The sequence below is a fragment of the Heliangelus exortis genome, chromosome 27 (assembly GCF_036169615.1).
Source record: "Heliangelus exortis chromosome 27, bHelExo1.hap1, whole genome shotgun sequence".
In the NCBI taxonomy this organism is placed as follows: Eukaryota; Metazoa; Chordata; class Aves; order Apodiformes; family Trochilidae; genus Heliangelus; species Heliangelus exortis.
In genome coordinates this window covers 2,498,670-2,525,050 of record NC_092448.1, presented here as the reverse complement: position 1 = coordinate 2,525,050, position 26,381 = coordinate 2,498,670, and the positions used below count along the sequence as shown (strand labels likewise).

Genomic DNA, 26,381 nt, shown 5'->3' with positions numbered 1-26,381 from the left:
GATGTTCCTTATCTAAAAGGTCCACTAGAAACACCACCTCTGAAGGCTTTTTCCTTTTTGCAGCTCCTCCAACACTCTCTCTCACAGAGCTCCATGTTAATACACTTTGACACACCCTTCCCACCTCCCTAAATCCCTTCTGACTCAGGAGCATCCCTTACACCCGAGGGCTTCATCTGCCCTCCTTTTCCCCATGATCTGTTTTGAATCCAGCTTCAGCTGAGCCACCAGCTCTGATCCTGCTGTGGTCAACAAAGACCTTCTAGTGGCTCATTATGGAATGAAAGGTTAATGTGGTTTCTTTCTAACCATAATGGAATTATTGTAACCCAGGTCAGCTGGGAAGGGAGGATTCCTGCTCCCAGAGGTGTGCACAGAGTGCAACAAAGGGTGACTGAGCTGAGTGATTTCATCTGTGGTTTTCAGTCTGATCCTCATCCCCTGTAAGGATGTTTTCCTTACAGAAATGGAAGGAAAGTTTTTATCCATAGCAGAAGAAATTAAAACAAAAGGCTGTATTTTTTTTTAAATGCAGAGTAGATTTTTAATGAGAAATAAAGATTCAGAGAAAAAATTTGTAAAATATGAAGAATATGCAGCAGAGGCATTTCCTTCTATAATTGTTCTTCTTTTACTGGACAGCGAAATGCCAATTTATAAGAATATAAATTACATGTTTTATGCTGCCCATTATACACACAGAAGGAAAAAATCCTCAAAGACTATGAGTAGAGACAACAAAGAATTTAAGGACATGCAATGTGTTCCCAGCTCCACTGCAGTGGGGTGGCAGGGATGAGGACTTCATGACATCTCCTTAGGGACCGGTGCTGTGAATCCAGGTGATATCTCTCAGTTGCCAATTATTCCTTACTCAGAGGATATTTCTGTCAGGTTTAGCAGGGCCCGCAGCTGCCACGGCCGTACCTGTTGTACCAGGAGTAAGGGCTGCAATAGCCAGACCCATAGGGTCTACCATAGCCATACAGACCCCTGGAGCCCAGGTAGCCCCCATAGCCCCCCAGGCCCCCATAGCCCAGAGAGCCATAGCCCCCATAGCCCCCATATCCATACAGACCCCCATAGCCCAGGGAGCCGTAGCCCCCATAGCCCCCATAGCTCCCATAGCCCCCAAGGACGGGAGCTCCAGAGGATCCCACAACAGAATCCTGGGGGAAGGAGCTGAGGATGGGGCCGGGGAAGGTGACAACGACTGGAGGTGGCTGGATCAGAGTCGTGGAGTCAGGGCACTGGCGGACACAGGGCTCGTTGCAGCTGTCAGCCAGGGGCTGGGGGCGGACGATGCCGAAGGCAGAGGTGGAGCACAGGTCGTAGCAAGACATCTTGCAGGGATGGAGAGAAGCTGCAGCAGACACTGATGATTAGAATAAATAGAAGACTTCAAAAAGACTGCAAAATTCAACAGTTTGCATTAATATGTTCAAATGCGGGATTTTGAGGAAATAAATTGCACTTTGCCATTATAATCCTCTCTTTTCTATAAGCAGAATTGCAAAAAAATGTCTAGAAGATTTCTACACACACAGAGGCAATGGGAGATGTTCTGCTCAGCTCTGAATGTGTTGTCCCTCATGAATATGCTGCAGGCACTTAGATATATTTCTACACATTAAACTGAAAACTGAGAAGCAAAACCAGAGAGACCAAAATGGCTTTGTTCAAGTTCATTTGATGAGTCAGTAGAAAAAATTTCAGTAAGTTTACATGAGATGCAGTTTATATGTAATTTAATTACAGTAGCTTCTTCTTCCCACTCATCCCAATTTCGCTGAGAGTTGTAGAAACAACAGATTATAGGATTGTCATTGCCTGGATTGCTCAGAAAGCCATTTGACAAGACAATAAAAGAAAGATGATAGCATCATTACCGCAGTTCTCACCTATGCAGCCACTGAATGCATACAGCCTGGGCAACTTCAATATAAGTAGTGTTTTAGCTCCTAATGTCTTTCAGAAAACTAATTTCCAGTTATTACTTCCAGGATAAACCAGGGCTCCTACCAAGAATTCACCCTATATTCTCTCTGAACTTCAATCTTTTCTCCAAGGGTGATCTTACTCTTTTACTCTACTCCACTCACTATGTTGCACATGTCCTTAGCAGGGTTCTGAGGAGGAAAACAAAAGCAAGAAAGTAAAGGAGATCCAGAACATTTGCTGTACCAGGATAATACAGACAAGCTTCTCAGATACATCACTCATTTCAGGTTTCCTGCAGTGATGATGCACTTATTGAACATTGAATCTCATTTACAAACTGAGAAACAGAATATCTCAAGTAGGAAGGGATCACTGAGTCTAACTCCCCGTTCCTCACAGTAGTTCATGAAACTAAACCAAATTCCTAAGGACATCATCAAGTCACTCCAGGGTCAAGTATTTCTGATACAGAGAAAGCCACACACCAAATAGGTTGATCTGCGACCCCAGAGCCAGCATTAGCATCTCTGTCCCAATGCAGATACACTCAACAGTATGAACTGTGGACGTCCAACTGAGGCTAAAATCAGAAATAAAAAATTACATTGATAGCAACAGAGAAGAATCAGACTTACCCAGGTCACTAAGAAGTCAAGGGAAGTGTTTGGAAGAGCAGTGAGAGAGAAGAGCTTTTATATCAGAGGTCCAAGATCAACATTGGTTGCCCGCTCCAATTCCAAACACGTGTAACCTGTTGAGATGATGAAATTGCTGTGTTCATTATTGGAGTTTATGAGTCCTTTCGAATTTGTTTGTAATAAGAACCTAAACATTACTTTAGATTATAGAGAATTCTTTCATCTTGTGACGTCTTGGGGGAAATTAATACCTGGCACTATTCCAGTCACTTCTTTGGAACTACCACACAAATTACTAAACCATTAACTATTAATCTTGTATTAACACACACAGAGTGTCTCATGGATTTATCAGAATTACAAGATGCTGTCATGGGCAAGATTTTTGTTTAAGTATATGTAATTCACATTACAACCTTCCAGGACAGAAGTTAAAGACTGCCAATGTGATATGCAGGAAGTTTGGGATGGTTTCTGCATGTTTAACTTCCCCACCCACAGCTGAAGGACACAGCACCCTTGGGAGCTGATGGTAAAATGGGAACAATTAAGCTCCTCTGGGGACCTGCAATGTGTGCTTCAGTCTCTTATTAAGGCTTATGTAGAAATTGGAATTTAACCCTAGGCAGAAAAATGGTGAAATCCTTCATTTTGTAGTGCTAGGAACTCTTTTCATGCAGATATGAGCTGAATCAATTTCTCCATCCATCCATCAATCAATCACTCAAGGTTTTATTCTCTTACAAAAATGGATAGGGCTGCATCTGAAGAATTTCACACAGCAGATGTGGAGGAGAACTTCATCTTCCTGGGATTTGCTTTTGCTTTTTGAGAGATAAACTAGGAACGAGTTTCTGAATTTAACTAAAGCTACAAGGAGATTTGAGATCCCAAATGGATTTTTCCCAGATATTGTTGGCTTGTTGTCAGTATAAAGATGGTTCTTGAAAACATTTATCAGGGCTGAGGAAACCCAAGGTTTTTCAGTACAAATGGATGCACTGGTATAAAAATTGAAATGTGACAGAAGGACTTTGAATTCTTGACTTTGATTCTCAGGAATTCATGACCTCCTGTAATGCACTGATGTTGCTGCAAGCCCAAAGTCAGGGCTGAGCTGGCAGTTTTTGTGAGTGGGGAACAATGCTGAACTTGCAATGCACCATGCAAAACAAAAGCTGGTACTTCCCTTCTTTATAGATGTGTTATTTAATATTACTGACTCTGTGACATAGATTATCTCTAAATTATGAGGTGGGTTTCTCAGTCTTTGAGGTGGTTGGAAGTTTTTTTCTGGACAATAAAACATTTCAAGCTTCCAGAGAGCAAATCTTTTCAAACAGCACAAACTGCCCACTAATGGTTTGAGAATGCATTCTTACAATTAGATTAAAGCTATGTACCTGGATTTAGGTGCCTTACAATTACAAAATGACAACACATTAAAATATGTAAGTCAAGGTATTTGTGTCCTTGGTATAATCAGTTCATGGCTGAATACTGGGGTTTTGTGTATCTCCGGTTGCTTTCAGTATAGAATGAAAGATAAACTTTGAAATAAAATACTCCGTGTAGCTTTCTCATTTTTGGTTGCAATCAGACCACCGAAGCAGAGGATTTAATTATTTACTTGAGATGTTACAATTCAATAATTAGCAGCCTTTTTCCATTCAAACGTTTTCTCTGTCGTGATATATCTCCAGACAGCTTTAGCAAGCTGCTAATGGTTGTGTCCAGTTTAATTTCCTTTCTCAGTTGTCTTCAATATTTCTTGATCTGAAAATGGGACTAAAGATAAATCCCTGAAAGATTTTGTATCAGAAGACAGAAAATGTGGGTGAGAAGTGCCCCACACTGCCTTGCAATCTCAAGAACCAAAAGGGTAAGGATTAGTTTGTCTCTAGATTCCAGCCTAGGCTGAAATAGTGAGAGAAATCTGTTAGGGAAATTGAAGTAGTTTAAAAGGATGTTTTGTCTCTGCCTTCTGCTAAAATGGTCCAAAGGACTTGCCAATGTTTGAGCAAAGGACAGGAGGAATAATTCAGGGCTGAATGCACAATGAAGAAAACAAGAGGCATTTCCCCAAGTCACTCATTCATTAGGTGAAGCCAGTGTGATCTTCAGGAGCAAAAGTCAAACAACAGGAAAACATTTATGGACCACAGGATGTTCTCTGTGACTCCCTTTGGGTGCAGAGTTGGTCTCACATTAAATGGCTCAAAGTTCAAATGATAAAGATGAGGACCCCAAAGTTGTTTTAATGAACACATCGGGTCTGGCTGTGAGCAGCCATGTTTTGCCATTAATAATGAAGAAGCTAAGATCATTAGTATAATTCCTGTTGTAACACCAAGGATGTGGATGGAATGATAACAGGAATGAATATGACATGTAACCAGGTGAGATGAAAGAGGCTTCTGTGATGAAATGAACCTATCAAATTTCATGAGACCTTGAACCAACAAATAAACAAATAGTCAGCAAAACTTTGAGGACCTATGTGTCATATTACTTTTGGGTTTGCCCCAATTATGCACATGCACAAATTATGCCTTGGGTGATCCCCATGATCTAGGGAATGGTATAAAAGCTTTCCCAGCTCAGTGCTCTTCATTCTACCTTCCTTGCTTTATTCACCTCTGTGAAAAAGGTAAGTGTCATTCTATCTGATCTCTTTCCTAAAATTTGAGTATCTCTTTTCTACCTGTTTCAATTGAGATTGGAATTATCTATTTACTAGGAATTTTTTTAGGATTTTACATGTAACTTCTTGATGTGTGTCTATGTGTATGTATGTATTTGTTGAGGGGACAGGCCTGATCAAAAAGAATATGGAAGTATCATCTGAAGAAGTATTGGAAAACAGAGATGAAACTAGGAAATCCTAGCATAGTCTTTATATTGCCCTTGCTTTGAGCAGGCAGTTGATCTCCAGAAGTCTCTTCTAATACAATATTTTATTGGTTCTAGTATGGAAAAAAATTGTACATGGAAAATACTGATTCCTAGTCCTTCCATGGGCTTTCTTTTAGGTTGGATGAGAACTTGCAGTGACATCCTTTCTAAAGTTCTCAGATTTCAGCATAACCATCTGCAGCAGAAACCTAGCCCTAGTTACCTGAGCATCCCAGTTTCCTATCTGGAAAATCAGGCAAATAATCTTTTCGCACACCCTTTTCACACTCTCAATCTCCTTTACAAGCATTTCAGGGCAGGGAATGCCTTGTTAATCCATGTTTATAGCAAATTCAGCATATTGCAAGCATAATTTTAGTTACTCCTTCTGGAAATACGTTACAAGTCAATATTCTAGAGTTATTCTTTCATGCACCCATTAATTTACCTTATGAATTTTTCTCGCTATCAGGTTATACTGCTAGTATAGTTTTGCTAGTAAAAAAAAAACTTGCAATGACCTTTTAGACACAGATATTATAGGAGTGAATGCAAAGCACAGTAGAAGCAATTTGCAAAGTCAAGCGCTGAATAATGTTTTTGCAGAAAAACGAGACCTGAAAGACAAAGGTTCCAGTCCATATGTCCAGCTTTCCTACTCTTTTTTCATTTTAAATTTGTGTCTTTCATTTCCTCCTCAGTGTCTGCTGCAGCTTCTCTCCATCCCTGCAAGATGTCTTGCTACGACCTGTGCTCCACCTCTGCCTGCGGCATCGTCCGCCCCCAGCCCCTGGCTGACAGCTGCAACGAGCCCTGTGTCCGCCAGTGCCCTGACTCCACGACTCTGATCCAGCCACCTCCAGTCGTTGTCACCTTCCCCGGCCCCATCCTCAGCTCCTTCCCCCAGGATTCCGTAGTGGGATCCTCTGGAGCTCCCGTCCTTGGGGGCTATGGGAGCTATGGGGGCTATGGGGGCTATGGGGGCTACGGCTCCCTGGGCTATGGGGGTCTGTATGGATATGGGGGCTATGGGGGCTATGGCTCTCTGGGCTATGGGGGCCTGGGGGGCTATGGGGGCTACCTGGGCTCCAGGGGTCTGTATGGCTATGGTAGACCCTATGGGTCTGGCTATTGCAGCCCTTACTCCTGGTACAACAGGTACGGCCGTGGCAGCTGCGGGCCCTGCTAAACACACCTGGAAAACCTGAATAATGTACACTGAATAAACACTGAATAATGTACAAGTGAAAAGCAAAATGTAGGTTTGCCAGTGAGCAGATGAGTGATGGCTTTGTGAAAGCACTCACACATCCTGTTCAGTGGAATGCCTCCTGCACCCTCTGCAACTGCTTTGTATCCTTTGCTTTCTTCCCTGATATCTTCATGGATTCAATTCCCTGCTATGTTCTACTTTATCAGACTTGTGACTGAATGCAGCAAAAGATTTAACAGCAACTTCCAAAATGCATTTGGTTTTGACATCTTGGATATATGCCCTTGATACTGCAATATATTTTTGGTCTTTTCATTCTCAATAAAATTCTGTTGCATCTTTTAAAATAAGTCTGTTGTGGTTCTGTGTTTTCATCCATTTCCATTCTGAAGTTTGCCAACTTTTCTGGATAAAGCTGATGGTTGTACAACTGGCTGCAATAATATTGTGCAAACTGTGCCCACATAGTGAAAGTCTCCATGAGGAGCCCTTGCTAGGCGTGTTTTACCACTGAATTACATCAACATGGTCACAACATGCTGGTCACAGATGAACAGGAGCCTTCTTTCTACACGTTGCTTTATTAGACTCCTCACTCTTGAGTGCGATGATTCTTTGAACTACAAGTGAGAATTCGCACTCTGAAAATCCAGCTCTTGCTTATTCCCCTGCAGATTTCCAATCCAATATAACACAAATAAAAACAGCTCCATAGCTCTTAATGGAAGACTGGCGAATGATATTTAATGAATTTCAGATTCTGTGGTTCTCTATCACCTAGGTCCGTGCTACGAGGTTCTCTCACTCTCCAAAATTCTGGCTGTGTGCATATGACACTTCTTCAAAACCACAATAAGGACCCTGTGCATAATTTCATAGGCTATCTGATTGAATCCTTGGCTTTGGTACTGTTTTGGTTCTGTTCAAATTATGTACAGATTAAATACAAATAGATTTTGAGTAAATATTATACAGGTAGCCTAAAACTGAACAAAAATACTGCACTGTACCTGGTATATCTTTTTATGTTATCAGTAACACGTGTAACCTTTTCCGGATTCAAGCAGATGCTTATCTCACAGTATAGTTTTCTTCATGTGGTTTGCATGCCAAAAGATCTTAGGCTACATATTTAATTGCAGGAGGAAATATGGCTAAAAATAATGTATCAGTGTTCAGAGAACATCCAACCTCAAACTGAGGGCAGAATAAGAGGAAAGGCAAGAGCTGCTGCACGTACCCAGATCCACACTCTGTATCCTCTCAATACTCATCACCTAAAAAGTCAGCTGGAAATCTACTTTCTATTTGGGAAATTAAATAGCTCTTCCATCAAGAAGACACCACAGCTTCTACAGCACCCAGAAGGGATGTTCTGCTTGCTGTTGGTATCTGAAAATATCTAAGAAAATCTGTTGTGGTCAAGACTACCGTCACAAAAGCTCCCATAACAAAAGGAGCCTTTAAGTATGGGTGCTGACAGGGATCCTGCTAAGCTGTCCTGAAGGAAGGAACTAAGTATCAGAGCTGGCAAGGTGAGGACAATGAGTGGTGGTTGAGCCACCGCCCTGAGATCAGCTCCTTGCAGCTATTGGTGCTGGACATGACTTGGCCAACGGGAAGCATGACTAAGTGTAAGCAGAACACAGCACAAATTCCCCTGCAGCAGGAAAAACAGCTTAGCTCTCGTGGAAGTGGGAAAGGCAGAGCAGTCTGGATCCTCTGAAACCCTAATCTGGTTCCATAGAATCATAGAATCATAGAACTGGCTGGGTTGGAAGGGACCTCAGAGCTCATCAAGTCCAACCCTTGCTCCACTCCCCCCGTGGTTCCCAGCCCATGGCACTGAGTGCCACATCCAGGCTCTTTGGAAATATCTCCAGGGATGGAGAATCCACCCCTTCCCTGGGCAGCCCATTCCAATGGCTGAGCACCCTCTCCAGAAAGAAATTCTTTCTAATGTCCAACCTAAACCTCCCCTGGCACAACTTGAGACCTCTTGTGCCCTCTTGTCTTGCTGAGAGTTGCCTGGGAAAAGAGCCCAACCCCCCCCTGGCTCCAACCTCCTTTCAGGGAGTTGTAGAGAGTGATGAGGTCTCCCCTGAGCCTCCTCTTCTCCAGCCTCAACACCCCCAGCTCCCTCAGCCCTTCCTCACAGGACTTGTGCTGGATCCCTTCACAGCCTCCTTGCTCTTCTCTGGACCTGCTCCAGCACCTCAATCTCCTTCCTGACCTGAGGGGCCCAGAACTGGACACAGGACTCAAGCTGTGGCCTCCCCAGGGCTGAGCACAGGGGCAGAATCCCTTCCCTGGACCTGCTGGCCACGCTGTTCCTGATACAGGCCAGGATGCCATTGGCCTTCTTGGCTACCTGTTCCAGATCCATCCCACCTAATTTTAGCTAACCCACCAAGAGCTACTTGCTGCTGTGGATGAAATTCCTCAAGTTTGTGTAAGCCCTGTAATAAAAAGGATTTTTAAGTGATAGTTAATAGTTTCTTAGTGGAATATAGAAAGCCACATGCTTCCTCAGACAGATGGCTGTTTTTATCCTATTCCTTATTGATAAAAGTCAGTTCCACATTGTCTGAAAATTGGTGTAAAAATCCTGCTGCTTTGTGTTATTGGATGAAGTGCCTAAGGCTCACCTGGCACCTGGGCACTCTTTCCTGTAATTAAGGAAGTTTTGCTTATATCCCTTTTAAGCTTTGGCATTTTTTAAACATACAAACTAATTTGAAACAGCAACTGGAAGGCCAGGCAATGAACTATAAGGAGGACAAATCCTCTATCAAACACAGCAACATCTGAAGCCTTTGTGGGGCAGGAATACAGAGCAGTTTGTAGAACTTTAGTCTGGGGTTTTGATATCTGTTTAGCAGATTGTCAGGCTCCAAACTGAGCTGGTGAAGAGCTGGCAACTCTTATACAATCCATCGGGGAAGATCATAGAATGGTTTCATCTGTGGATAGGACCATAAAAATCCTCAAGTTCCACCTCCCCGTATGGGCAAGGACACAAAAAATACCATCTTGAAAAAAGAAATATCATCTTAGCCCTTAAAATCTGCATTCAAAATTGTCTCTTCATAAATGAGAGGACAAATTTTAATTTACAGAAAAAGAACAGTTTGATATCTAGAAAGTGGCTGCCTCTTCGAAGAAGGCAGCAAGAGAAATAAACAAAAGGTGGTTTTCAGGAGGGGCTTTTTATAAGTTCCTCAAACTGCCTGAGGTACCTGAGACTCCCATTAACACCAGCTCATATTTATCACACATGGTTCACCTCAAAATGATGAAAGAGTTTTGCTCAATATTTATGTTTATTAGTTGATTCAAATTCTCACGCCACATGAAATGTAAATTACAAAACAAATATTTCTTTCATCTTAGCACTTAATTGGCAAGATTCATTCCCAGTAACATTCCTTTAAATACAGTAGAATGACAGGAAGAATTATGCTGGCTCCTTTTCTTTACCTCTTCTTTTATGGGTGACATAATGATGGTGGTTCAAATGCTAATCATAATTGCCATCTGCTTTCATATGCAGGTTTTCTCTCCATCCTTCCTTACCCATGCTAGATAAAGTGTAATTGATATAAAACATGGTGCCTTTCTTGTGAGGTCAGCAATCCTCATATGAAGTTGGAAGATTGGGACAGGACCGTTCAGGGGAAAATCAGAAGATTCATTGCAAAGCACTTTTTAAAACTCCTCCAGATCCAAGCCTTGTCTCCCAGACTACCCAGCTGAATGGTTTATTCACATCCTAGAGGTAAATTCATTGGTCACAACCAACAATGATAAACATCTAACAAATTTCTTAGGCAGAATAGAGGCAGCCTTTTAAATATATATACATTTAGGAGGCTGAGCATAATTTTAAGGCACAGAAGAAAGGCTGATCACCCACAGTTAGACTGGGAAAGTCCTAGGAAAAGCTTTCAAAACATGAGGACCAAGAGAGATGCTGCAGATCTTTGTGCTACAGACACTGAAGGGGCTGGAAATTAATATAATACCAGCTTTGAAGGATACTGCACAGATTAAAATGAATAAATGAAAACCTAAATAGTAAAAGAAAATTATCTGAAATCCTAAGGTTAGAAATCAGGAGCTGGTGAAGGAAACAGGAAGAGTGCTCTTGACAAGTACAATTTAATAAATACCTTTCAAAATGCTTGAGTCCAACTATGTAGTTAGATTACAATAATGAGTAATCTCTTCATGCATAAACTATTAAGGAGGGTTTGGGAAAATCTTAAAAACGCCTAGAAAAAAAATGTACCACCCCTGAGTGTATTATTGCTCTTGTTATCCCCTAAGGCCACTTTAAAATCTGAAAAAAAAACACTTTTAATTTAAGCAGCACTTCCGGTACAAATGTTGCACTACTTATTATTTGCCAAGCAACCCATCCGTGGGCAAATGAGGATTTTTGAGGCTGGACCAGGCAGTTTATTACACAGAATTTCAGACTTTGGTAATATGGGTGGGACACATCTCATCAAACCTTCCCTGTTTAAAAGCTGGGTGTTTCAGTTGAGCTTGCTGTCTATCTGCATACACAACAAAATCCAAATTGTTATGTTTTCCTGGTCATACCAATTCTGTTAAGGTAAGCATCTGAGATGGGATGAAATATCTTGCAGAAATTCTTGTCCCACCCCACTAAGTATTGGGGAAGGCTGAGTAATTCCAAGTAACAAGTCAGCTGGAATCTTGTCAGTCAAAATTGGGCTCTGCAACAACACAGAGTCTGCAGGTGATGCCCTGATAGTCAGGAAAGAAAGAAGAGAAAAAATATGCAATCCATTGTTGCAATAACCATTCCTTAGATAAATCCATTGCTTTTACTGCAATTTATTATTACTTTATTATTACTTATTTTTACAAGAAAATCTGGCAAATAAGCTCTCAGCAATTATTTCTGTGACATCCTCTGGTGCAACTATACTTCAGTTCCTTTGTAAAGTGAAGTAGCAGAGCTAAGGGCAAAGTATACTACATCATATAAACAAAAAGAAAGAGAAGATACAGACTGAGTGAATGCAGTGGGGCACAGAAACACAAAATTTCACAAAGAACCTGAGAAATTTTCACCTGCTTTGCCACTGACTTTTGTTACATCCATCAGAGCTGTGAAGTGTCCATCTAGGAACTTTTAATCCAATTGTCTTGGCAGCCATTCGACATTGCTGAATCTGTGAGATAATCTCTGTGAGCCTCTGCCAAGTCCAGGTGTAAAATAAGGGAAAAAAATATGGAAAACAAGGGAAAAAATCCAAGAACATTTTAACCTTTGGTTTGCACCCTGTTTCAGGTATTAAAATACTCTTTTCTCCTGGTCTTGCCAAACCACAAGGTAAAAACCAGAACTTCTAAATCAAAGCCCAGTAGACAATGCCCATGTATCTGGCAGGTAGAGGACCTCACTCAGGTTTTGTGGCTGTGGGTGAGAAAAGGATGAGAAGGTGTCTTCCACCTGACTGAACGTTTCATTGCAAAACACAGGAGTAGATTAGATTACAGCTGACATCTAAAGCACTTTAATGCAAACATGTATATGACAGCAAGTTATATCTCTGATTAAAATCATCAGGGGAAGATAATGAAAGAAGTGCTAAATAAATAGAACCAGTTTAATTCCCTCTTAAATGCCAGCGAGCAGGGTGGAATGATACCAGCAATGAAGCTGGTCAATTAGGCTTCAAGATGAAAGAGAACTGGGAGCTGGAATGTGCATATCATGCTCTTCAGAGATTTAGGGTGATTTTGCAAACAGCAAGCAAAAACAGTTTCATCACTTTGGAAAATTAAATGTGCTTCAAATTTGGGCTGCTTGGTGATTATGACTTCATGGGTGCAGCGTGCCTCAGCCCCCCAGGCAATCTTGGGCTCTGTATAAAAGGAGCAGGTCCACAGACCTACTCCATCACCCTCTCCTGCACACTCTTCTCTACATCAGGTAAGTCTGATGCCTTTTCTTTTTTTACTAAGTTCCAGAATGCCTTGTCACTGGAGCTTTGAATGCTGTTCACTACACTTAGGTTAGTTTTTACAGCTATTTTTTTATTCTCTCTTTTTTTTTTTTTTTAAAGTATGTCAGTGCGTTGTATCGCTGATAAGCTCTAAGGGTTGAGACCAGAGTCTGGCATTTATTTCACTGAAAGTCAAATTTGAGCAGTTTTGTACTGTTAACACATTGAAAACGTAGGATGGCATAAACCTTAAAATGCTGAATTCTCCTATACCATTTCAGTTAAGTGATATCAGAGAGATATGGCTGTTTACAGACCCAGCTGAAAAAAGAGCATTATCTACTTGGGGATTTTATTGGACAGTAATAAGGGAAGTGATCCAGTGATCTGATCCAATTTGTTTGTCATATGCCTGTCTGTAAATCCAGATCCAGATTAGCTCTTCAGATACTTTGAGTTCAATAATCTGATTTTCTGCATTTCAGGGCCACTTCATGAAAAATATTACTTTTTTTTTTTTTTTTTTTTTTTCTTTTTTTTTTCTTTACTGGAAAAATTACTAAGCTACCACCTTTTGTAACTAGACATTTAGCTGAAATGGTAGTTTGTAAACTCTATTTTTATTTGATGAAGAAGGTTGGCACCCTATATTTTAACAACTCTTCATGAAATTACACTGCTGTGTCAAGAGGTGTTTGGCTAGAACTATTTATAGGGTATATTTACTTATTACAGCAAGTGTATCTATCCTCAGGCTCAGATAGTTTGGGGCTTTTAAAGAAGGTAGAACTAAAAGGGAGCAGCTAAATGTGTATTACCCCAAAGAACTTAAAAAGAAACAGGGGCAAGGAAAGGAGGAGGAAATGTGTGGTTAAAGCAGTGCTGGTTCTTTATCCCATCACTCCCAAGACAAAACCTGCTTCTGCCCCAGTTGGTGTAATGAGGAGGTCAGCAAAAAAAAAAAAAAAAAAAAAAAGCAGCAGCAATAATTTCACTGGGCTTGCTGAATGTGACACGTGCAGGGATTATTGGGTGTCGAAGATCAGAGCAAAGCTGATGAGAGGAATATTTATAAAGTGTCACCTGAAGTGTCACCAGTTCTGATGATGTCTCTGGCAATCACTCCACCTCTTCCCCAACAACCCAGCACCAAACCTCGACCTTTTGCTCCCAGCGAGCTTGCACTTGGTTTTCACACAGCTCTGTGCTCTCTCTTCCAGGATCCACTCCATCCCTGCAAAGAAATGTCCTGCTACGACCTGTGCCCCACCACCAATGGCATCGCCGTCCCCCAGCCCCTGGCTAACAGCTGCAACGAGCCCTGTGTCCGCCAGTGCCCCGACTCCACAGCCCTGATCCAGCCGCCCCCAGTCGTCGTCACCTTCCCTGGCCCCATCCTCAGCTCCTTCCCCCAGCAAGCCGTGGTGGGCTCCTCCGGAGCACCCGCCTTTGGGGGCTCCCTGGGGCTGGGGGGACTTTATGGCTCTGGAAGCCTCTACGGTGCTGGGAGCTCTCTGGGCTATGGGGCTCAGTATGGATACGGGAGCTCAGCCCTCTCCACGCTGGGGAATGGCTACTGGGGCCCCTACTCCTCCCGCCGGTACAGCCGGCTCCTCCGTGGCAGCTGTGGACCCTGCTAAGGGAGGACAGAGCAGACCCAGCAGAGGGATGGTTTCAGAAGATCTACAGGTGAAGACCCAAACCCACAACAACGAGGTCCAGCATTCCTGCAGCCCTGCAATGGAGCTACTGCCATTTAGCATTTCTGATCTTTTTTCTGTTTTTTGCTTACTCTTCAGTTTCTAGTTTGTTGTTTGCTCTTGTTGCCTGTTCCAGCTTTCCCATTTTGTTTTAACCATCGTGGGGCAACTTGTTCCATATGGACATCATTTATAATGTCAAGCTATCTTCACCAGTAGCTGAACAAGAAGAAAACCAACTGAGGACAGCAATATCTCTGAACATCTGTTGAACAAAACTGGCTGGAAACAGATATCTCACATTGTCTGATTTCTCACTTTGCAAACACAAGCATTTCTTGCTCATTAAAATTTCATTGCATCATACAGCAAACTTCTGGTTTCCTTTCCTCACTTCCTCCACAGCCTGCCCTGGGCAATACCTTCCTGTGGGCAGGACCAAGCTGCTAATGAAACAGTAGTTCTGCAGAAACCTTTAGCACAGAGTGGATTTACTGTGTCATATGTTTCCTTAATGACACCCCTGAGTGGCACCTTTCCACCCTCTGAAGTTTAAGATAACATGATATTGTAACTCCTGCTATTTAAACATGAGTTCAAAGGGGCCTTTCCATGACCATCCGAAGAGAGAATTATGGGTTTCTATGCAGACAGTTGAGGTCAGCATGACCAAAATGCCACCAAGGTGATGCCCACCAGGGTACTTTCCAAGTGTAAATTTGAGCCTTTAAATTCACAGATCTGATGCTCAACCTCCAGCACTGACATTGCTCAGCAGTACTCCAGACATCCCAAGCAGCTACTATATTGCTTTTGTGCCTCCTTGCAGTCCTCAGCCTTTCCAGGCCAGTCAAGAGGGAATAATCCTTGTTCCCTCTCAGAAATAACTGTAGTAGAGCAAGTCTCAGTAGCAGCAGAGGCTCAGCTTTTAAGCTTCTGGTAATATTGTCAATTCAAATCCTAACGAAGCTGCCAATGCAGTGCTATGCAAACAAGGAATAAAGCCAATCCCTGCCCTCAGGTGCTACCAGACTCAACAAGAAAGACAAGCAAGGCATGAGAGTCATTACTCTTTTCCCTTTTTGGCAGGTTTATTTTATACAGAGATTAATGGCCATGTCTTCCACACTGATAAAAACATTAGTAACTTTTTTCCCCAGGTGACACAAAGAATCTCTTGTCAAAGCCAAGAACTGAATTCCTGTCTCCAATATCCTCATCTAGCAATTGACATCCAGTTTCTGTTTCCAGTATAGAAGACATAGAAAATTGGATCTATGATCATAGAACCATGGAATTGTTTAGGTTGGAAAGGACTTTTAAAGATCATCTAGTCTAATCCCCTGCCAGAGGCAAGGACATCTTTCACTACATCAGGTTGCTGAAAGCTCCATCTAATCTGTCCTTGAACACTTCCAAAAATGAGTGACCTAAGGATTCCAAGCATGACTTGTTACCATTTCTTTTCTAAATAAAAAGGCGAGAATGGGCCAAGGTTAAGATTCCTTTCTTCAGGTTTCTCTGATGGAGATCTTTCAGTTACAAAACTGAGAAAAGGTGGATTGCAATGAGTTACTTTGCTAATCCCTCCAAAATCAAACCCTGGAAGGAAGCTGGGATTCAGCAGGGCATATTTCAGGTTCAGTCACTATTGAGCCATGGTGCCTGCAGGCTATTTACCAGTGGTGTGAGTCTGAACAGCATAAAAAAACCATTAGGCTCTAGAAGTGACTAAATATTTAGTGAATCCACCTACTCAGATCAATCATGAAAGGCTTAACTCCCGCAGATATCTGTCTTGGGTGGTAATTTAGTGCACAGGGAGGAGAGGCACTTCAGGCTGTGTTTACAACATCTTTATGAATCAACTTCTGATTGGATCTCATTTAACAGGAGTGTTACCTTGTTCCAGGACATAAACACATGCTCAGAGCACATGTAGACGAGACAAGGATGTAGTGACCTCTATAGTCCGAGATGAGACAGTGTGATTTTATTTATTGTTGCTTTCTGTTCTTGATAATTCTTTCACTGACAGGAGGAACAGGAGCCTGAGCTGCTGGTGCCATCAACAGCTGCAGAAGAACTGCTGAAGGCTTTGGAGCCAGATGTGGTCCTCCTGTTGCAGGGGCCAGCAGATTGCCACTCCTCCAGATGTCCCGATGAACAGGAGCTGGTTTCCTGCTTTGTGTCTGTACGTGGTGTGACCTGAGATGTGCTGGGTCTGCCAGCACAGTTAATTCTTTTATCTTCTGCCACATTCATGCATGATTACACTTACCTGAAAGTGAAAATACCTGATCTGGCTGCTCTAGTGCTCTGTGTAGAGGCACAAATAAGTACTGGGGGTTTTAACAGCATTCTGGTGACCCGGAGAGGGAACATGAAAACAAACCAAAACCTTCAGACACATCCTAACAAGAAAGAGGTGTTCCCTGGCTACCTCACTGCAGCCTCATCTCATTTCAGTTAGTTTTACAAGCAAAGTCACGCCTCCAAACCCTTTGAAGTTATTACCACATCCTTTATGTTGTCCAAACAAATTTCTGCAGTGTGAGACTGCGGTTTTCCTGGAATTAGGTTGCTCAAGCAGTGAAGATTCCAGGGGAATTGCTTTTTTTTCCTAGGAAGAGCAGCTTCACACAGGGAAGAGCTGAAGTGCTGAGCGGAATCTGCTATCCATCAGAGACCTGCCAGCATCTGACAGGTTGAATGCCTCTGAACTGCTGTACTAATTGTATGCAAATTGCATCACTAGAAAAACATCTCTAAAAAAAAACAACAAACCAATCCTTACTGACAGCCTGAAACCACGTTGCTGTTGAACAAAGGGAAGTGTGGGACATGCCCAGTATCCACAGTCATCCCTGAATAGCCTGGAATTGAGGTGTAAAATTCCTGATATGGTACAAGGACACAGAATAGAATAATATTGGGCCTGAAGGATAATTGACTCTCTCTGGGGAAGATGCAAGGATTATTCTTTTATTTATTTTAACTGGGATTGCAAAAAATGTAAAGGTATTGACGGGAAAGTTTAAAGAACTCACAGAACTTCAGCAAAGATTTATGATTCAGTTAAAATTCCTGCTGAGTCTTCAAAGGAAAGTTCTACCCACAGATCATTCCATGCTATTTTTAAACAATGAAAAATACCACAAAAGTCATGGATTAAGATGTCATTAAGCAGAAGCCTCTGGCACCTAGTGAGATATGGGGAAGCTTTTCAAAGTTAATTGTGTGTTGAACTTTCTTTGTTAACACATAGCAAATACAGGTTGTAACCACACCCTTCCTGGAAGCAATTGCAAACTTAGTTGCAATGGTTACAAAACATGTTTATCAAGCATGAAATTACTTCAGTGCAGAAGGCAGACATCGTGCTTGCTCCTGCTTAAAGGTCCTGGGCATCTTCCAACCCGAGGTAGTGAAAGAAAGCAAGGACTGGCGTGTTTCACTACAGAGATAATGTTCACTCAGATGGTCAGGTGGTATTATTAAAAAAAAAAAAACAAAAAAACCAAACCAAACCAAAACAAAAAAAAAACCCAAAAAAACCAAAAAACCCCCCAAACAAAACAAAGCAAACAAACAAAAAAACCGAGGAAAAATGGTCAAGAAAGGTCAGAATTTTGATGCACAATAATTTATTGAGAAAATAAGAAGCAAAAGATCCACCTTCCAACACAAGGTAGTGAAAGAAAGCAAGGACTGTCGTGTTTTACTACAGAGATAATGTTCACTCAGATGGTCAGATGGTATTATTAAAAAACAGCAACAACAACCAAAAAAAACAAAATCGGGAGAAAAAATGGTCAAGAAAGGTCAGAATTTTGATGCACAGTATTTTATTGAGAAAATAAGAAGCAAAAGATCTTATTGAGAATGGAAAGCACAAGGGAAAGATTGCTGAGGTCTCGTTAAAGGCTGCAAGCAAAGAACTGCTCCAGGGCTATGTACTCTGCACTCATGACTCTTTCATGTCCTGGAAAGACTACACAATATTGTCCCACTTTCAACCAGCCAAAGAGCATTGATATAACTAATTCAGAACCATTATCATCAGGAAAGAACAGTTAGGAAACTAAATTAAGTTGTTAGCTTGAAAATTGTATGATTTTCAGAGCTGCTCCACACTCCAGGGAAGCAATGCCAACACCAGGCTTTGTGGGGACTCATTTTCCTCCAGGTTGGGTGATCATTCCTTATTCATTGCAAATTTAACATGGTCTGCAGCTCCCAAATCCATAACCAGTGGATCCATAGGAAGAATATGACCTCCCATAATTGTACAGGCTCCTAGAGCCATAGGAGCCACTGGGACCCAGAGAGCTGGATCCAAACAAGCTCCCAGTGCTGGATGGTGCTGAGCTGCCCACGATGCTCTCCTGAGGGCAGGAGCTGAGAATGGGTCCTGGGAAGGTCATGACCACAGGTGGTGGGTAGATCACAGCTCTTGAATCCCCACAGGATGTCACACAGGGCTGGCTCCAGACATTTGCAAGTGGCTGTGGGCAAGTCACCTCGCAGGGTGCAAGACAATTAGAGCTGATCATCTGTCTGTAGGAAGACATCTTCTGGGAGTGGAAATGATCTGAAACACACAACACCGAGGCATCACAAGGCTGGAAGCTCAGACATCACTAGATTGTGCTTGGAAGGGAGAGAATGAGATAGCAAGAAGGACAGAAAGAGGAAAAAGGCTTCAGTTTTGTCTCAGGAGGCATGTCTCGTCTTCTCATGATTATCTCCTCTCCCTTAGAACAAGCTCCTTTTCTCTTGGCTCCTAATTACAGAGCCAATTTGATACATAAATAATCCATTAACAATCAAAGAAATTGTGTATTTGAACTCAAACTATCCCTTTCTCCTTTACCATTTCTCCTTTCCACTTTTCCTTTTTGAACCCAACTGTGACCCTTTTTTTTTTAATTTTCATTTATCCATAATCATATTAATTCATTCAATTAATTTCTTTTCAAAATAACTGCAGAAAAGAACAGAAACACGGGCTAAGGCTCATCCAGTAACACCCTGTGCTAATCCTACATCACTCTAATAATTACAGCTGCATGAGGCAAGTCCTTGTTATTCCAGCTTTGGGGAAGAGGTCACTGAGGCTGAGGAGTGAATGCATTGCCCAGAGCCATTTGGCAAGGTAACAGGAGAGACAGGAGTCAAAATTCAGGCAAGCCTGGTTGTTAATGGCAGTGTCAATCCCCAGTCCTTCAAATGGTACACCTGGCACTGGGGCTCCTCTGCATGTTCTGTGCAAAGATAAAATGAGCAGCAGTCACACTGAAGAGCTCCTAAAGAAAGTTTCCTTGGCAGAATGCCCCACATTCGTGTGGGAATGCAATATCAGAGAAATTTCCAGGATTATTAGGACTCCTGTGGTCCCAGCTAACCTGCTAAAGATGACCAAGGTGACAGATGACTGCCAGAACTAGGAACTTTGTGTAATTTTGTAGAGCCCTTTTCTTAAATCAGAAGATGTCTTGATCACTAATGAAACTTATTTGTAGCTCCTCTTGGTCTTTGTCCTGCCCTACCAAAGCCCATAAAATTAAAAGCTCATTGATGGTTGGATGTGACGATCTTAGAGGTCTTTTCCAACCTTAATATTTCTATGATAAATGGCTCTAAAGGAAAGGAATAAATTTCCAATGATAACAAGCACAGAATATAATGTATGATAGGCTTCAAATTAATTCAGAAATCATTGCTAAGACCAGTATAAAACATTATTGCTAGCAATGCCTTTCTAGTTCAATCTAAAACCCAGAGTTAACTTTCCTTGGTACTCACCACTAAGTCCATGTGAACAAAGTAAGGCAGGTTCATGAAAGCAAGATCAGGAAAACAGGAATTCACTATATCTATCACAATCCATCACTACTCTTATCACCAATAAGTTTGCACAGCCCAAATCTGAACTGCTCTGAAAAACCTTTCCTACCTTTTTATAGCCTGTCACTGAGTAGGTAGGAAACAGCTTTCTGAGAGAAAGCATGAAATATTTCTAAGGCTCACAGGTTTTTTTCAGTTAAAATCTTGCATTGTTCCAGCAACACCTTAGTAGCAGTAGCAGACTCAGACTTACCCTTCACAGCAAAGAGCAGGTCAGGAGGAATGGTTAGAGCAGCCCAGAACTGTGAGTGCTTTTATATCTTTTCTTAGGCAATCAGGAGGCTATGAAACATTCTTCAGGTATGATGCTCAAATGCATTATCAAAGAAAAATTCACTCCACCTGTACATGCCCCAAATAATGCAATTATTTTGCTCAGCAGTGACAATCACTATTGTGTTCCTGACATTACTCTGGCAGAGTAATTATTTTTTTTTCCTTTTATTGCTTTTTCCAATTTCTCTGATTGCCTCATGGAGCAAAGATTGCTCAGAGGTTTACCCATAAGCACAATATGCTGACATACCTGGGATCCTGCCCCACTTTTCCAAGTCATGTTCCATTTCAGGGGGTGTTGTGCAACTTATTCCATCAGACCCACACACATTAATTCCTGTGACTCTGATATGCAGCACATTAGACTCCACAGACACCTTCCTGTTGAGTTAGAGGTTTGGAAAAGGGAGGAAATAGAGGTTTGTTCCCATCCATCTGATCAAAAAATGAAACACAAAGCACATGTCCCACTTCAAGTTTAAAAGTAGAAGTGGAGTAACCTGCAAATAGGGAGCTGCTGTTATTCCACCCTTGACATGGTGGACAGAAGCCTCAGAGAACAAGAAGTTCATGTCCAGCTTACATGGTCAGGGACTCCATGGGATCATTGCTGAAGATCTCAGAGCTCCTGAGTGATGAACGATTCATGGTTTGGGATGAAACAGGGCAGGGAGTGCAGCCATGCATCATCCTAGGAAAAAAATTGGGCTGGAATCTTAAAATGCAGTTTCAGCTGATGCAGAAGATTGACTGCTTACTTCAGCAGATGTCTTCCTCAGATCCAGCCTTCGGTTCATCAGTAATTTGCTGATAAAAGTATTTTCACTGAAGTCTATCTCTCCATTTTGTGTATCCATAATTTATAAATGCTTTTTTAACCCCAAGAAGATGAATCTTTGCCTTCTAAAATCCATCCCTTTCTAGAGAATTTAAGGTTGGATGTCTGGTTTTGAGCAACCTTGAGACTTCAGTTCTAAAATGTTCATTTTATTCCCTGTTGACCACAGGCATTTGATAAATGTTACCAAGACTGCAGTGCAGTGCTGACAGGTGCCCTGTCGAGGAGGTTAAAGAAGCTTCTACTCTGAGATGGCCTTGGGATTTCCCTGAGTGCTGTTTCCTAGCAATGCTTGGGGACAAACACTTGAAACTACTCATAGTTTGTGATAGACAACTCACATAAACAAGAAGCAGGAATAGAAACAAAGGGAAGAAGAATTTGTGGGGAAGCAACCCACCCTATCTGCTCCTCTTGACCCAACCACACCTGGTTTCACTCTGTGATGACAGCGGTGACATGTACCTACAGATACCAACAGATTCATGACATAATTCTCAGAAATGCAACCCTCATCTAACTATCCTGCCCTTCTGAAAGGGCAAAGGAAGATACATCCTCATATCAATACTGCTGACTCCCCAAACTGCTTCTGTTGACTCAGAATGCTCACGGTTACAGCCATGTGCTTCACTTTTATAATTTTACAGACCCACAAACCAGTGCCCTAGGTTTTCTTTCTCAGATAAAGTGATTTCCATGAGCTTTATTGACTCGAACCATTCACAGACATTTTTTGCCAGTGAAAACACAGTAGAGTAAAATATTTGGAGACAAACAGCTCTGGGAAAAGCAAAGTTAATGTGAGATATGAACCATGTTTTCATGATTCCTTGCATGACAAATTGCTGTGGCACAGCATTGAATGCAAACAATCATCAGACACATTTACTAAGTCAGCATAAAATATTTTTATCTGTATCAAGCCCATAAGTTTGCTGTAACACCATCTAAAAAGACATTCAAATGTATCTGCAAAAACATCCATGATTTTGGATTATTTCTGTATCAGCTTGACTCAAAACTCTTCCTGGATAGCGTGGATGAACATCATAGTCAAGAATGGCACAGGGACATCCTTCATTTCAGTTTGTAATTGAAATCTTAACTCCATTCAGGGTGCCCAGGCATTTCTGTGCCATTCTTCCAAGTTCACAGTGGATGATTTTGGATTATCCATCCAAGAGTGCAACTCCAAAAGCGTGGGTGGAATTTGTCTGATCTGGGAAGGTAGCACACCCAGGTTGTGCTGCCATGTCTACTACACCCTAGGAGGAGTCAAATAACAGGACACGAGTGGATGAGCCACCAGAGAATGCAATGCAAAAGGAGGAACTGCCCACAAGGAGGGGCTGAGTGGCACTTTCTGTTTGAGGAACGGTATTTCCAAGTTGTTAATAGTATTTATGCCTCTCTCTGTCTACACTCCAAGCCAAGAGGCATGAGTGCTCTTAATGAGGGCACTTTTGACTCTCGGAATAGCCACAAAAAAACCACGTATGGGACCACAAAATAAATATTCAAGACTCAGCACTGCACTCTTGTGGCTTAGCTGGTAGCATGACTCAAGTTCAGTAAATTTGTTATGTCAGACACCTCTAGACAAGGTAGACAAGGTGAATTCATGTCTCTGAGCTCAAGTATTTGCCTCAACTTGTCTTGCAAACTGTGGTGTCATTTCCAGATCAGAATTGCTGATGCCTAACTGGGACCTCCTTAAATAACATTGCTGTCAAGATGAAAATGTATTTTGGGGGTGGGGGTGGTTTTTTCCAGAGATGATACCAGGTTGTCCCCTGCTTCCTTGGGAGCAGAGAGGCTCTCTTGTTTTCAGCAGTTCTTTCTTGGAGGCTTTCATTTTTAAAAAAATCTTTCTTAAGTAATTGTGTGTAATTCTGATGATGTAACTGTAAAAACTGACTCTTATGCCTGATAGAAGTAGAATATAACCCTAAAAACCTAATCAGACACAGAATGCTATCTTAATGCAGTCAGATACTAGAGTACTTCTAGGTTATATATGTCCCAAAGACAGGATTTTGGTATTTTATTCAAAACACAGTGTGTAAGGTTCAGCCAGACGCAAGTGAGAAGAAAAGTGGATAATTGTATTTTATTATAAAATATTTCTGGGCTAAATATTGGCCCTAATAACAAGGCTCTTCATCTGTATTCTCTGACTGAGTCCTGAAGCATACACACACTTCCCAGTGCCAAGGTATTTTTATGGTGGCATTAACCATGTAAGATGCTGATTCTGGTTTCAGCTGCCGGGAAGGAGGAACTGGGCATTGCATGGGATGCAATCTGGCCCTATGCATGGTGTATAGGTGCATTTTATATATAAAATGCATAGGTGGATTTTAATTATCAGCTAATAAAGGGATGTAAGGGGAACGAGGTGTAAAGAAAGGCTGGAATAAAACAAAAAGAGAATTCTATGATTGGATGCTGCAAGTTTTTTATTAAGAACAAGAAAAGAAATTGCATTTACACTTATAACAAACCAAAGCAATTGGAGGAATGCTTCTCAGACCTGTTTAGCAGCAGTTTGTCAACTGGAAATGTTTGACTCAAGATGCTCACTCTTCCCTGGGACAAATCTAATTTTGCACACCAGGTTCTGCTTTACAGCATGCAGGAAGGTTTTGCTCAGTACAAAAGTGTGACACAGAGGACAGCAAAGCAACTTCCCAGATACAAATTGCACACTTGCATCTTCTAGGTTGAAACTTAAACAGAAAACAAGTTGATGTGTTAACAGAGAAGCTAAAGTAAAAATGACCCAATCTCTCACTGCAGAATTGAAAAGACACCTTTTGAAAAAACAGTGCAAATATACAGCAACATCACAAGCAAAAAGAACACAAGAAGAATGAGTTCCCGTGACTGCTGATCCATGGATTAGCTGGAAGCTGTGGGTGCCCAGAGCTCTGCAGAACTTCTCAGCACAGCTGTATCTCCAGGTCTGGCTGTCGGTTCCCCCAGGCTTTTCCTGCCATCCACACCTTCTGCCATGCTTAGCATGGGCCACAGCCCCCGTAGCGCTTGCTCCAGGGCTGCCCGGAGGAGTAGGAAGAAGACAAATAACCCCCATAGACAAGGGAGCCCTGCAAGCCTTGGGAGAAGCCCATCCCCAGTGGGGCTGAGCTGCCCACGATGCTCTCCTGAGGGCAGGTGCTGAGGATGGGGCCCGGGAAGGTGATGACCACGGGGGGTGGCTGGACCACGGCACGGGAGTCCCCGCAGGAGGTGACGCAGGGCTGGTTCCAGGAGTCGGCAAGGGGCTGCGGGCAGCTCACCTCGCAGGGGGCGAAGCAGCGGGAGCTGAGCTGTTGGCTGGAGAAGGACATTGTGCAGGCAAGGAGGGGGATCTGCAACAAACACAGAGGGGTGGCAGGCAGAGTCAACCCATTGCACAAGAGCCACCACGCAGCCCCTCCTCTTCTGCCTTGCCAGCAGCAGGCAGGGCTCAGGAGGGATCCTGTGGAGCTGCTCAGCGAACGCTCGGATGCTTTTTCTCCCTTTCTTTTCTCACTTCCCTGCCCTCTTCCCTCCCTCCCTCCCTCCAGACAGTTCCTCTGTCTTCTCCCAAGCTTCTCCAAGAGCAGCCGAGCTGGACAACCCTAAGATAACCTGTGGCAAAAAGCCTGGAGATCACCCATCACCAAGTTTTGTAGCAAACCGCACTCCACCTACCAGAGCTGGTAGGAGTGCATTTTCATGGGTAAAAAAAAAGGCATAAGCAAGACAGGCAGATAGGAAGACAGTTCCTCTGTCTTCTTCCAAGCTCTCCACATGCCCATCACTGCTCCCACCACCTGAGAAGCCTGGTCCAGGTCAGTGTCCCAGATCTAGAGTCAAACACCTGGACCAAGCCCCATCTTGGCTGAGCTCCTCTGACCTGTTGTAGCAGCTGCAGATCCATGGGGATAGATTTGCAGCTGCCCTGTTTGCCATTGAGGATAAAAATGTCTTCATGCCAAGCTACCTTCTGGTACTCTCGAGTTCAGACTGTATGGGCCAGAGCTGGTTAGAAATAGAACAAACCCACCGTACCTAAAGGTAAAAAAAAAAGAGAGAAAAGATAATGGAGAGATTTGACTTACTCAGATAACTGAAGAGGAGAAACAAGGACCTGTGATCTGAGGACTTCCAAGCCAGAAGCCCTTATAAACTCTTTCTTGCATTGCCTGGGGGAGTTGAGACATCTTCTGTGGTTCAGGTTTTTTTTGTTACAAAATCAATGCACGTCACACCCGAGGCTTCTATAATTGTTTTATTCATCTTTGGATGATTATCAGTTTCTTCTAACACCCTCTTGTTTCTTCCTTAAACTTTCTGGAGCAGTTTCACTTCCTTCAGCATTTTGCTGATTTTAATAATATGAAAAAATATTTCAAAACTACTTTATTCATGCAATTGCTCCACACGATCAGTATTTTTAAAGTCCTTCTTAGTCTCTCAAGTAATACAACACATTGTGGATTAATTTTTCTTTCTGTATCCCTGCTGATATTTAGCTGAAGCACTGTAGGGCTTATATCTGGAATAAAAATGGGGGATTTATTCCATCTCCTTTGTTCCCCATCCTAACTACACACTGTAGGTCTGATACAGAACACTAAAGCACAGAGGTGGTTTGTTTGATGAAGTCAGATATTCTTTGTCTTGTTTTTCTCCCAAAAATTTCCACCCATTCCCTCTTGTGCCCCTCTGAAGCCTTTGCACCACTGCCCTGATTTATCCAGGCCAGCACATCCTACTTGAGGCAATATAATCTGTGTCTAATGTAAGGAAAATCTTTATTAAGTGTTCAAATTGTGAGATTTGCCTTTTATTTTTAGCTGGATGCAAATAGAATAGAACAACCACCCTTTAAAACCACAGAAAGGAATGGGATGTATTCCAGGACACCCAAGGTCAGGGTGTCCTTCCTTTTGTCCCCAAAGAGAGCCCCTGCTGCATGAGCAGACGTGGTGGCTG

At 42.3% G+C, this 26,381-nt stretch overlaps 5 protein-coding genes across 8 annotated transcripts; 2 read left to right on the top strand and 3 right to left on the bottom strand.

Annotated features, from left to right (window-relative positions):
• Positions 1–518: 518 nt before the first annotated feature.
• Positions 519–1,343, bottom strand: LOC139787860 (scale keratin-like). Its single transcript, XM_071727223.1, has one exon. The coding sequence runs from the start codon at positions 1,341–1,343 to the stop codon at positions 897–899; it is 447 nt and encodes a 148-aa protein (XP_071583324.1). The 3' UTR covers positions 519–896.
• A 3,783-nt stretch (positions 1,344–5,126) lies between these two features.
• LOC139787668 (scale keratin-like) lies at positions 5,127–6,697 on the top strand. The gene is made up of 2 exons (XM_071726933.1): positions 5,127–5,229; positions 6,176–6,697. Exon 2 carries the CDS (start codon positions 6,208–6,210, stop codon positions 6,661–6,663), a length of 456 nt encoding a protein of 151 aa, XP_071583034.1. The 5' UTR covers positions 5,127–5,229; positions 6,176–6,207; the 3' UTR covers positions 6,664–6,697.
• Positions 6,698–12,557: 5,860 nt separating this feature from the next.
• On the top strand, positions 12,558–14,744 carry LOC139787852 (scale keratin-like). Its single transcript, XM_071727206.1, has 2 exons — positions 12,558–12,658; positions 13,892–14,744. Exon 2 carries the CDS (start codon positions 13,916–13,918, stop codon positions 14,309–14,311), a length of 396 nt encoding a protein of 131 aa, XP_071583307.1. The 5' UTR covers positions 12,558–12,658; positions 13,892–13,915; the 3' UTR covers positions 14,312–14,744.
• A 3,257-nt stretch (positions 14,745–18,001) lies between these two features.
• LOC139787837 (feather keratin 4-like) lies at positions 18,002–20,564 on the bottom strand. 2 transcript variants are annotated; one of them, XM_071727178.1, is made up of 2 exons: positions 20,475–20,564; positions 18,002–18,965 (listed from the first exon to the last, which is right to left on the bottom strand). In XM_071727178.1, exon 2 carries the CDS (start codon positions 18,943–18,945, stop codon positions 18,592–18,594), a length of 354 nt encoding a protein of 117 aa, XP_071583279.1. In that variant the 5' UTR covers positions 18,946–18,965; positions 20,475–20,564; the 3' UTR covers positions 18,002–18,591. The 2 variants fall into 2 exon arrangements, with proteins under 2 accessions (XP_071583279.1, XP_071583280.1); XM_071727179.1 differs by lacking the exon at positions 20,475–20,564 and adding an exon at positions 20,446–20,469.
• A 3,275-nt stretch (positions 20,565–23,839) lies between these two features.
• Positions 23,840–25,634, bottom strand: LOC139787849 (feather keratin B-4-like). 3 transcript variants are annotated; one of them, XR_011722712.1, is made up of 2 exons: positions 25,505–25,634; positions 23,840–24,769 (listed from the first exon to the last, which is right to left on the bottom strand). XR_011722712.1 is itself a non-coding variant. In XM_071727199.1 (2 exons), exons 1-2 carry the CDS (start codon positions 25,321–25,323, stop codon positions 24,416–24,418), a joined length of 378 nt encoding a protein of 125 aa, XP_071583300.1. In that variant the 5' UTR covers positions 25,324–25,338; the 3' UTR covers positions 23,840–24,415. The 3 variants fall into 3 exon arrangements, 1 of the variants encoding a protein (XP_071583300.1); XR_011722713.1 differs by lacking the exon at positions 25,505–25,634 and adding an exon at positions 25,387–25,498; XM_071727199.1 differs by lacking the exon at positions 25,505–25,634 and adding an exon at positions 25,300–25,338.
• Between the last annotated feature and the right edge of the window lie 747 nt (positions 25,635–26,381).

Bases quoted from the DNA above. Each gene is read 5' to 3' on its own strand.
- LOC139787860 (XM_071727223.1), bottom strand. From the start codon at position 1,343: ATGTCTTGCTACGACCTGTGCTCCACCTCTGCCTTCGGCATCGTCCGC.
- LOC139787668 (XM_071726933.1), top strand. From the start codon at position 6,208: ATGTCTTGCTACGACCTGTGCTCCACCTCTGCCTGCGGCATCGTCCGC.
- LOC139787852 (XM_071727206.1), top strand. From the start codon at position 13,916: ATGTCCTGCTACGACCTGTGCCCCACCACCAATGGCATCGCCGTCCCC.
- LOC139787837 (XM_071727178.1), bottom strand. From the start codon at position 18,945: ATGTCTTCCTACAGACAGATGATCAGCTCTAATTGTCTTGCACCCTGC.
- LOC139787849 (XM_071727199.1), bottom strand. From the start codon at position 25,323: ATGGATCTGCAGCTGCTACAACAG. The intron at 24,770-25,299 runs GTCAGAGGAGCT...TGTTTGTTGCAG, and splicing joins ATCTGCAGCTGCTACAACAG to ATCCCCCTCCTTGCCTGCAC.